The sequence below is a fragment of the Pipistrellus kuhlii genome, unplaced genomic scaffold (assembly GCF_014108245.1).
Source record: "Pipistrellus kuhlii isolate mPipKuh1 unplaced genomic scaffold, mPipKuh1.p scaffold_m20_p_1, whole genome shotgun sequence".
NCBI classification, from domain to species: Eukaryota; Metazoa; Chordata; class Mammalia; order Chiroptera; family Vespertilionidae; genus Pipistrellus; species Pipistrellus kuhlii.
Window position 1 is genome coordinate 47210308 of NW_023425404.1, and position 12290 is coordinate 47222597.

At 36.3% G+C, this 12290-nt stretch overlaps 1 protein-coding gene across 2 annotated transcripts; it reads right to left on the reverse strand.

Moving 5' to 3' along the window:
• Positions 1-474: 474 nt before the first annotated feature.
• On the reverse strand, positions 475-7880 carry CTXN2 (cortexin 2). 2 transcript variants are annotated; one of them, XM_036461030.2, is made up of 2 exons: positions 7240-7392; positions 475-943 (listed from the first exon to the last, which is right to left on the reverse strand). In XM_036461030.2, exon 2 carries the CDS (start codon positions 884-886, stop codon positions 641-643), a length of 246 nt encoding a protein of 81 aa, XP_036316923.1. In that variant the 5' UTR covers positions 887-943; positions 7240-7392; the 3' UTR covers positions 475-640. The 2 variants fall into 2 exon arrangements, with proteins under 2 accessions (XP_036316923.1, XP_036316835.1); XM_036460942.2 differs by lacking the exon at positions 7240-7392 and adding an exon at positions 7403-7880 and having other exon boundaries at positions 476-943.
• Between the last annotated feature and the right edge of the window lie 4410 nt (positions 7881-12290).

Genomic DNA, 12290 nt, shown 5'->3' on the forward strand with positions numbered 1-12290 from the left:
CACTGTGATAATTGGGGTTCTTCAGGGTCTGTGGCTATTTGTAGGTTTGTGTATTAGTGTTGTAATTTTTTTTTTAATCCGTGAATATTTTTGACCAATGGCTATTACTAGGAAAATCATATTTGATTTATCCTTGGGACCAGGGGTCCCATATGTTTAAGACAAGTGATTCTCTAATGTTAAGTGGGCTGGAGTTGGGGGTGTGGAGAGGGTGTCCTAACCCTAACCCTAACTCTAACTCTAACCCTAACCCTAACCCTAACCCTAACCCTAACCCTAACCCTAACCCTAACCGTGGCATTGCAGAGGGGCGGAAGCAAGAAGCCTCTAGCAGAGTTCATTTGCACAAAAAGAAAGCAGGGATTTAAGGTTGATGTTTGAGATAAGAATAAAGATGGTATATATGGTTGAAGGATCCTTCTACTGTATTCTTTAGACACCTCAGTATTAGGAGATAGATGAAAGTGAGAAAACCCCACAATGGTTTATCATTTACACAGCAAGGTGGATAAATTAACCACGCATGTTTATTGAATTTAGGCAATGAAATGAGCCTCTCTCCAGCAGCACACTCAAGGTAATTACAAATGTATTTACCACGTGTCCCAAGAGCACATTAAAAACCAGGAAGCTGGAACAGTCATGCAAGTGCATATTCAAATGTCCCTTTATCAAACTCTTCAACTTCATCTTCCCATGTAGAGGAAGGCATGCTACTATACGGGTCTAACAGGATTTTGAAGCATCTGATAATAAGAAGTCCCAAGAAAATACACAAAATCCCAACAAAAGCAAAGCCAGTTTTTTGCTCCAAAGTCAATGAGAAAGCAGATACTTCGTTGACACTCATCTTAGCTGAAGAGTTGCCACAGTAGGGACTACTCATTATTCACTGTCACATCCTTGTGGCTCTTGAGAATTTCAGCTGGAGTCACCTCTTGGCCTAGATACAAAATTGAAATCAGTTTAGTTTTATCAATGTGTGATATTGAGCAGGTAATTGTTTTATAAAATCTGGCATTTTTCAAGCCCTCTTGACTTAACTCACAAGACATTTGAAAACATCATTAGATACGAATCAGGATCAAATTAGCGTTAGAGATGCTACTTCTATTGTAGCAACTACAGAACTGCCTTTGTGAACACATAAAACCGTAGCTCTATATGCTCAAATAAAACCAAGTATAGCCCTAGCTGGCTCCAAAGGGTAGCTGGTTCGAGTCAGGGCACAAGCCTGGAGTGTGGGCTTCATCCAGTAGGGGGCATGCAGGAAGCAGCCCATCAATGTTTTATCTCCTCTCCTCTCCTCTCCTCTCCTCTCCTCTCCTCTCCTCTCCTCTCCTCTCCTCTCCTCTCCTCTCCTCTTCTCTCCTCTCCTCTCCTCTCTCTTTCTCTTTCCCCCTCTCTCTCTCTCTCTCTTTTTCTCTCTTCACCTCTCTTTTCATTACTTTTTCTCTAAAATAGGTTAAAAAAATATTTTTTAAAAATTAAGTATGAAGATAAATATTCAAATAATTAATCTTAAAATCTTTTAATCAAAAGCATTGTGAGGTAAAGTCACTGCTTCTTTGACCTGCATTGTCATCTATTTTTTTTTTTTTTTGCATGTGTAGATATAACCACATATAATTATAGAGTGTGAGGTGGTCACATTCTCTGAGGTCCATGTTACAAGTCCTATCTCTAGTGCCATTTTGTCTGATACAGATATTGATCTTTTTCTTTTTCTTGACTTCAGAAAGAGGAAGTAAGAGGAAGAGAGAGATAAAAAGAAACATCAATGATGAAGGAGAATCATTGATCAGCTGCCTCCTGCATTCCCCCTACTGGGGATTGTGCCCTGACTGGGAATCAAAAAATGATCTCCTGGTTCATAGATCAATGCTCAGCCACTGTACTACACTGGCCAGATGATTCTGATACTTTTAATGTCTTCTCTGTTTTTCCTTCCTTAGCTTTTAGACTTATGTTCATGTATTTTCTTTTCTACAACTACTTCACACACTAAATCTCAATTTGTTAAAGAGAGAAATTGTACTTTTAAAATTTTATTTATAAGTGCAGTATCCAGCATAGCAGCATGCCGGAAACAAGCAGCAGTAAATGTGGATTATTAGCCATTTTTCCACGATCTCTATTAGCTTTCAGAACACCCTAAATAAACATAAAATTCAAATTAAACAGCATGGTTCCTATAAAAATGTAGCTTCAAGGCAAGCCCCTCAGTTCCCTCCCAACCAGATCCCACACCTAAGCGTCTACTATTCTGAGATTCTGAAATTACAACAAAAGTGTTGGTAAAAAAAAAACAAAACTAAAAGTGTATATTGAATTGAAGCAAAACAATTTTCTCATTTGATGTCTTAATGTTAATTAAATTAATTACCTTTAGAATCAATTAATCAAATCATAATGTAGACAGAGAAGCGGGCTCATTAGAAGAATGAAACCCTGTTAAATTGGCTCTTAGCCAGTGATTAACCCAATAGACCCTGTCATTCTTATTAAAACCCACCAATTGACCAAATAAATAAACAAAGGTTTTTTTTAGTGCTAGCAATAAAACACTCAACTCATTTGTCACTACATTGTGACAAATTAAAACATTGTATCTTTCTACAAATAATTATAAAGTAGTCAAAGGGATTTAAAGTATAGCATAGGGAATATATTATAGTCAATAATATTGTAATATCTTTGAATGGTACCAGGTGGGTACTGAAAAAATCAGGGGGAATACTTTGTAAAGCATATGATAGTCTAACCACTCTGCTGTTTATTTGAAACTAATGCAAAATAATGTTAAAGATGAATGGTAATTGAAAAAAAAATAAAACAAGGTATCTTCCTATTAAAGATAAAAAACTCATATTTTATATTATAATTTGTCTAACATCCTATCTAATAAAAGAGTAATATGCAAATTGACCATCACCCCAACACACAAAATGGCCATCCCCATGTGGTCAAAGATGGCTGCCCCCACGTGGACACAAGATGGCAACCACAAGACGGCTGGCAGCGGTGGGTAGTTGGGAGAGACTAGGCCTGCAAGGGAGGACAGTTGAGGGTGATCAGGTCTTCAGGGGAGGAAAATTGGGGGGCACCAGGCTGGCAGGAGAGGACAGTTGGGTGGGACCAGACCTACAGGGGAGGACAGTTGGGAGGGATCAGGCCTGCCTCCTGGTCGAACTCCTGGTCCAAGGGACAATTTGCATATTAGCCTTTTAATATATAGGATGAAGGATAGAATTAGGCAACTAGTATAGTGGGCCATGAAAAGAGAGGCATCAAGGTGATTCCATTTTATTAAAGCTGGACACTTGAAAGAGTTTTCTTAAAAAAAAAAAAATTGATTGAGTGACTTTGGTAACATGAACATATAGGTTTCAGGTGTGGGTTACTATGTTATAAGATCTGTATATTGCACCATGTGCCCACCACCCAAAATCAAATCTCCTGTCACCATATATTAGGAGACAGTGTTTTCATTAACCAAAATAAAGAAAATATGAGCAAAGTATAAATTTAGAAAGCAAATGAAGAGTTTTTTTTCTGAACTTAGTGAATTAGTGGCACACATTAGACATTTTAATAGACAGTTTTGAATAAATTAATCCAGATCATTTTGTCCAGCATAAAATTTCCAGTGGGGAGAATATCTTAAGGGCCTATTATCAAGTAAAGTTTGTGTAAAAGAATGCATCCTGGATGGAGGGAGTCAAATACATAGAAGCATCAAAACTTCACAGATCAAAATTTAAGAGTTTTGCCTAGGAAAAAAAAAGATCAAGAAAGAACATAGGCCGAAACCAGTTTGGCTCAGTGGATAGAGAGCATCAGCCTGCAGACTGAAAGGTCCCAGGTTCGATTCCCGTCAAGGGCATGTACCTTGGTTGCGGGCACATTCCCAATAGGGGGTGTGCAAGAGGCAACTGGTCGATGTTTCTCTCTCATCGATGTTTCTAGCTTTCTATTCCTCTCCTTCCTCTCTGTAAAAAATCAATAAAATATATTAAAAAAAAAAGAAGAAGAAGAAGAAAGAAAGAACATAGCTGCATAGATGTATTCAAATATATGAAGTGTGATCCTCTGGGATCTACTTGTTCTGGATTGATCTAGAAGGCGATTTTGTTGTAATTCAGTTAAGGTTCTATTTGCAGGGACTAGAAAGATTGAAGAAGGAAGAAGCCTAGGAAAGAACCTCAACAAACAATTCTCTTATGAGGAGAAAATCATATCTGTTTGTAGAGTCATATACGGAATGATCAGAAAAACAAGGAAATCTGTAGTAGGAAGTTCCCCTGGAACAAAGGAGGCCAGATGGTCTATCAGGTGTGGCTAAACTGTGTCAAATTCTGCAGTGGTAATGGGAACTGAAAAAAAGGACACTGCCATTAAGAATTGTTTCATCATTTAAAATTTTCAGTTGAATGTCCAGGAAGGACACTAAACTGAAGAAGGCTTAGGAGTGGTGGGTAAAGAGAAAATGGGGTCAGGCCCTAAAGGAAACTTGACAGAAAAGGAGTTTTATTTGTACAAAAGTTAAAAGTACAGAAGCTGAGATTATCAGACAAAGTACTTTCAAGAATTAGGATATGATTATACTGTATATTCAGTTTTTAAAAAATAGAGCTGAGTAAATTCACTTGTTGTTCAAAAGAACTATGACATTCCCATTTTTAATAAAAAAAAAATGCTGGGATGAGAAAGACAGATGTTTGGCAAATATCTTAAAAGGAAGAACTTAGACTTGTACATTAGCCCTAAAATTCTACCTTTTATTAAAAGTGAAAACAAAACACCAGTCAAGAAGAGTAACTGAAAGTGTGGTATTCAAGGTTGAAGAAAGTCTGGCCATTGTTCTAGGCTGTGTCTACACAAGCAAGTAAGTAAACTATTAAGCAATTGCCTAACATTATCTTTAGCAAATAGAAGGTCTTGGTAATTTAAGCCATATACATAGTAGTTGAAATACTACTATTTTCAGGCCTAAATTTTTCAAATCTTTATCCAAACTTTCCATTTTTCTTGCTCTGTGAAATGAACAATGTGAAAGAACTTGGTGTCATTTCAACACCAAGTCTTAAAGTATTTGAGAATATACTGCTAAGTATGCTGCGCTTTGCACATTTCTTTCTTTTTTTAAATATATTTTTATTTATTTCAGAGAGGAAGGGAGAAGGAGAGAGAGACAGAAACACCAATGATGATGGGGGGAAAAATCATTGATTGGCTGCCTCCTGCACACCCCTCTACTGGGGACTGAGCCTGCAACCTGGGCATGTGCCCTTGACTAGAATTATACCCCAGACTCTTCAGTCCACAGGCCAGCACTCTATCCACTGAGCCAAACCAGCTAGGGCTGAGCTTTGCACCTTTCTATTGGTATAGATAATAATATAACATGAAATCAATGGTAATAACTAGGTATTATTAAAATAAATAGAAGTCTTCAGTTATAACACTGATTTCATCATAACGAATAAGTATCAAAAGTTACTCAACAACTCTGGATAAATAATATAGTTTCAGTTTCTCTAATCCCCGGAAGAGATTGGAAAGCAAATAAAAATAAATCAGCATGTTCTTCTTGCTGCACAACAGTCATTTTAATGCCTACCTCAAAAGGAATCTGTTTTAGTGGGAAATAGTACATAAGTGCAAAAAGACAAAATTTTAGACTATGAAATTACAAAACCATGAATAAATTTTTATGAGAAAAAATAGTTAATAAATAAAATTTCCAAAAGGGAGTAGAATGTTAAAATTGTGTGGCAAAGTTATTTTAAACATGCTACACAACAACAACAAAAAATGGGTAAAATTATCATTATTGTACAGTTTAAATATCGGGCGGGGTCTATATATATTATGATTAAAGCATTTAAATACAATTTTATAGTACTACTGCAAATGATAAAATATTGCCTCAAGCCATATTCACTGGAATAAGTATTTAGGCACCTTTAGAAATGAATAATTGAGTTGAAAATGTCATTTCCTTCATGGAAATTGTCAGAAACTGCAATCTCTAAGTCCTGACAAGTATTAGGAGTGGGCCAAGGCTATACCTGTAGATATCACAAGGCCCGAATCTCACTGAGTTGTCTTGTAGCTATTAATCAACAAATAAAATATTTCTATGTTAAGCCTTACAAATCATACCATCGTTAGTAGTCAAACAAAGATAACAGTATTTTTATACCTGATATATAGCATTTTATAAACATTACTGTTATGTGTGATGCTTATTTCTTCTATGAAATAAGTTTACTGATTGGAGGTATAAAATTTATTTTTCAGAAACAGATAGTTATTTAGTTTTCATGCAGCATGTGCAATTGCAGAACCAATATTGAAAAGTATGTGCCCATCAAAAATAAAGAATCTCCTGTATTTTATTTTAATCAACAGGTTTCCCCCCATTTATTGATCTATTAATGATATTCCAAGCAGGAAATCTGAAATAACAGCTATTATAGTGGAATATGATGTTTCTGGGTGAAAAGTATTTTGATATTGGTCATTAGATAGGATAATCTCTAATGGCAATAATATGAACATTCACAATTTCATAACATGAGACATATAAGAAAACCCAAGCTTAAGAAATAATGAATCCTCTCATACACACACGTACAGGCCCTCCCCCCATATAACAAGGTTATTAAATCCCATTAAAGCTAAAGAGGTAAAATGAAACATTATTGAGGCTACATCTGCACAGAGCTAGTTAATCATGAGGAATGGAATATGTTGTAATCAAAGGAAAACCTTAAATTACAAACCCAGATGTCTTCATCATGATGAAGTGCATACGTTTCAGGCCTTCCCAGGGATCCCAAACCTTGGGATCTGCCAGAACAACCCCTCCCCTTAATTTTCAGATTTCAACCTTAAGAAAATTCCCTTCTTAAGAGAATCATTGGCTGATTCCTCAAGGACTCTGATATTCGTTCCTTCTCAAAGCACTGAAAACCTAGTCTAAAATCCTCAAAATGTCTCACTGGAGAAACCTAGACTATCGTAATCATTTTGCCTTGTTTGTCTCCTGTACTCTTTGGACAAATACTGGACTGGAGAAGCACAGAAATCTACACAACATGGGAGAAGCATCAGCAAACTGCACACATACGTGCTCTTTTGTTTTGTGTTGCTTTTTCTTTTTGGCAGCAACAGCTGCAGCTGCAGCAGCAGCAGCATCAGTGCTCTTCCTCCTTTAGAATTCGAACTCACCAAACCTGCAGGCTCCTTTCCCCCACCTCCTCTCCCTCTTCCTAGCTTCAGAAACACAAGAGGATGAGGACATGCTTCTTCCTCATCTGGACCTGCCCTGGAATCCTTCAGTGAATGCGGTGGGTAGGGGGAGAAAGTTACTTCTTGGCCAGGGTTGTCTCACCTTCCATGCTTGTTGCCATGGAGATGAAATCCAGCGAGTAGACTTAAATGTTGGCAGGTTTGTCTGTGTTCGCTGATCTGCTCAGCGGTAATGTAAAAGGCATGTCCCGGGAACCTGCGTGGAGTCAGTCACAGGTCCGTGGTTGGCGCTCTCCTGGCCTACCTGTGAAAATGTATCTGTCAGCGGGAGGCAGGAGCCGCGGGCGCCCGCCAAGTACTTGTGTGTGTGCGCGCGCGCGCGAGTGTGTGTTTGCAGGAAAATGTGCCTGAATTTCTTCGATGTAGCAGTGTGCTAATATTTGCTGCGCGCGCGCGAGTGTGGGTGTTTGTAAGGGCTCCAAATCCTTACGTCTTTCTTCTCCTCCAATACGGAAAAGACGCGAGTGAGAGCTTTAACCGGGGGACTGCATGCGGCATTTGGGGTTATTTTCCCCCTGATCCCCGGTATTCTCCACTACGCAAACCCAACCGGATCCCCTCCCTTCCTCACGAGTAAGTGCCCAGGCGCTGTCCGTAGTGCTGAAGCATTGCGTAGTAAAACCTAGCTCCCACTTAAGAAGATTCCCAGCGAGGGGAGCTCTGAAGAAACTCCAATATGGTTTTGAGGCGCGTTTCTAAACAATGTTAAAGAATCTCAGCCCAAACCACATTGAAAGCAAAACAAAACCAAATTTCTCATCTCATTCTTGTTGTTCTCCAGATTCAGCTAGAACATTCCAATTCTATTCAAGTTTGGATAATATATCCAGAACCTACAAGTTGTGAGCACCTGTAGATTTCCTAAACATGAATTATTGACCTTATGGGTAATTAAATTGTCAGAGTATGGGGAGAATATAAATACAGAATTGGGTCATCGTTCATGTAAAAATAAAACACTGTAAAGGAGTGTTATTGTTTAATAATAAAGGGAAGACAAACTTTGTGGTCATTTGGAGTGTTTACTAATTTAAAAAATTTTAGGGTCTTGCAAAATATGGGCAATGTATAACTGGGAGTTCATAAAATACTTCATTAAAAACAAAAAGACTATTATTTTTCATTTAAAAGTAGTAAATGCTCTATAATATAGGTGAATTGACTGCCCACCAAAGGCAAAAAAAATAGGAGTATCTTCTTCCAATAACATGATCAAGCTATGATTTTGACTTTTTTTTAAAGCTCACTAAATCCTTATTTTTTGGTACTAAGTACTAAAGTAGTGCCTCTTGAAATTTAGTATGAATATGAATCCCCTGGAGATATTGCTAAAATGCACGTCCCCATTCAGCAAATGTGAAGTTGGGTCTCAGGTTCTGCATTTTTGAACAATATCCCAGGGGATGCTGGACGTTGCTAGCCTCAGAGCCATGTTTCAAGTAGCAAAGAGCTAGAGATATCATATTCTGGAAATGCAGTCACTTACAGAGTATGGGAAAGGAGGTTATTTTCTTCCCTCTGTTATTCTATATATGTTTCCAGACTGTTGCAAGAATAGTCTACTCATGTAAATGCAGGGGTTAACCATTTTGTACAATACTAACAACAAACTTTATGAATTTGATTGATTTTCACATGTCTGAACACAGGCTATATACTTTACTCCACTATTTCCATACTATGATTTTCAATCACCCATTCTCTTTTCAAGCCCAGTTCAATGAAGCAGGACTAAGTTACATAATTCTACTGCTGATATATGGGCCACACTCCAAGAATTTATTATGATTGAAGACCTTGACTTATAATTTATGACTTTAAATATGGCTCTATAATAAATGCTCATGACACTGATTTTTAAAAATCTGTGTCAAATATAATTTAAATATATAGAGAGATGTTCTTACCAAGTTTAGAAAGTGGGATATAGCCATTGTTTCATAGATCATTTGAGTGAATGTTTATCTATTATATTTTGAAGGTTCCTCTGGATGGTTTTCTGGTATTTAAAAAAAATCAACACCTCCATCAGTTGATGCAATGCTTTTAGTTAATGATTTTGAATTGATGCCAAAGGAAAGTTTGACTATAAATTAGGTTTCTTGGTCACAGTGGGTGCATGACCTTGACCTTTTTAAAATTATCTGAACAAAGGTGATCTCTGAAAAGTCTGCAAAGTGGCTTACTCAGGAAAGCATAATGGATTAAAAAATCCCCTAAGTTCCATTTTCTTTGCTAGATGCTGGGACACAAAGATAGATGAGATTTGGTATTTGCCCTTGATAAGATACATTGCACAATAACTTGACAATTTCTACAAAGTTCTATAGAAGCATAGAGATTAGTAATTTATATTTTAATCTCTATTGCCAAAGAAGTTATGAAAAACAGTAATGAAGAATAGAGTAAATCCCAGAATGCCTGTATTTTAAATTCTTACCAATGTTTGCTGCCAATAAAAGCTGTTGAAAGGATCCAGATGGTGTAGTTCAGTGGTTGAGCATGGACCCATGAACCAAGAAGTCCCAGTCAGGTTACATGACCGGGTTGCAGGCTCGATCTCCTACTGGGTCTCCAATCATAATAAATTCTTGGAGTGGGGCCCATACATCAACAGTAGAATCATGTAACTTAGTCCCGCTTCCTTGAGGTGGGCTTGAAAAGCCAATGGGTGATTGCAGATCATGGCATGGAAATAGAGAATGGCGTGCAGGAGGCAGCCAATCAATGTTTTCTCTTATTAATGTTTCCATCTCTCTATTCCTCTCCCTTCCCCTCTCTAAAAAATCTATTAAAATATTTTTTTTAAAAAAAGAAAATAGTTGTTGAAAGATATGAAATATTTGAATGCTCTTCTACAGAACATGTAGTTAACATATACTCCTGGATAGTCCATTGTTTATTTTTTGGGGCAATCAAGGTTATTAGAAAGATAAATATGTGGGTAGCATTGTCTAGACATTCCCCAGACAGAATAGCCTTTACTGTGCTGTGCATTACACTTTCAGCTTATACACAAATATTCTATATAAAATAATATCAGCTTATAAAAACTACAGGATTGTTATAAAGACTTCCTATTTTTTATGATATTCCTCCAAAAAACATTTCTTTCAATATTAATTTCATGAATTGAACTTTCACAACCCTCCTACTCACTTAAAAGAGGTAAGTAGTGTGGTTCTCTTTTTTATACAATGTATTGTATCAAGTAATTGATTCCATTTGCCATTTTCTTTTAGTTACCAGGGATGTCAGAGTCAAATTAACAACTACAAATTAGTAACTATATATAAGGACATGTAAATGTCCTCATAAAATAAGAAAATGAAGTCAGTAAATAAACACATTCATTTCTCTACTTTTTGGCCAAAGTTTTTGACTATAGAATAACAGAGGGAAGTTTTATAAATTTGTTTTGAATAAGATACTAAAATATATAGTTCTATTGTTGATGTATGGTCCCCACTCCAAGAATTTATTATGCCTCTAAAATATAGAAAAAATAATCATCTAGATAGCTATGAAGGTAAAATCTAATTTATAATAACTAACTAATAAGCTAATAGGAGAAAATTTCAATTCATATAACTACCAATCAGCTTTATTTCCAAACATTTTGTTTTCCTGTTTCTCCTTCTCTACATTATAAACAGTGTCCCTTATATGACAAAAAAAAATTTTTTTTTGTCAGAGAGTAGAAATGTTAATTATCTACCTTGTTAGAAGACATGGTAACTTTAGAAATTTGAGGAACATGACAGCTTTACTATAATGAATATATTCTCGAATGAGGGTATTACAAAGGAACTGAAAGCAAGAATTTCCTCTGACAAGCCAGCTCAGAGTTCTTTTGAAAGGAAAACTGTGCTTGTTATGAATTCTTGCTATCCTAGCTCCAGTTGACTTCTTGCTCTCATTTTCTATAGTGGGATCATCCCTTGAACTTATTAGGCCATCATGTTACCTTCAGCTTTTCATGGAAATCTGTCTGACTGAAGTTTGGTTATTCTTTCTGAGTTAAAATGTTTTAATGTTGTTGTGCCTTTCTATTTGAAACTAGAGGCTTGATGCATGAAATTTGAGTAAGGGGCTCAGCCCTCACAGCCCCAGCTTCGTCCAGAAGGTTGTCCTGAAGGACATCTGGAAGGTCATTTGGTTGTTTGGTCTAATTAGCATATTAGCTCTTTATTATAGAGGATGTATTTACTCAAATGTTAGATATTAAAACTTTTGAATAAAAAAATTAAAAAATGATTAAAGACAAATATAAATTACTTTTGTGATAAACATGTAAAAATTAATCCTATGCTTATTTAGCTTTAGGTGGAATTAGAGAATTAACTATATCCAAAAGTCAACTGCTTTTTAAATATATATTTGCATATTTTGAGTTTCATTTGAAGCTACCCATACTTTTTTCTACATACACAGCTTTAATATTCTTGAAAGATCAAGAATGATTTTGAAGTTCCAATAAGAAATACATGCCCTCTACCTAAAACTACACAGATGCAGATAATTTTGCTTACAACTCAAGGCATTCATGGGCCCCTCGAAGTCCATTTGTATAATACCAAAGTAAAGCAAGGAGTGGTTTAAAAATTTCTGCTATAAATGAATGATCCATCTCTCATTCCTAATTTTGCAACTAAGTATTGACAGACTTAAAGACTTGTTTTTTGAACCATCCATTTTTTTTTGTTGTTGTTTTCCCCCCTTGGATTTCCTTGGAAATTAGATGTGGTCATTGTACCACCTGATCTCTACAAAGTAGCCAATACTGAATGTGCTGAACTAGGATGTACAGTAATAGGATGGATTTGATTAGAAAATGTCTATGTGGGATTTTTGTCAACAGAGAAGAAATTATCTAAGTGGAATCATAAGTGAATTGAGCATTATGACACTTTGGTGTAGATAATGATCTACCACTGTCTATTTGATGAGACTCACTGACAATGAGATGT

Coding starts and splice junctions, on each gene's coding strand:
- CTXN2 (XM_036461030.2), bottom strand. CDS start 886: ATGAGTAGTCCCTACTGTGGCAACTCTTCAGCTAAGATGAGTGTCAAC.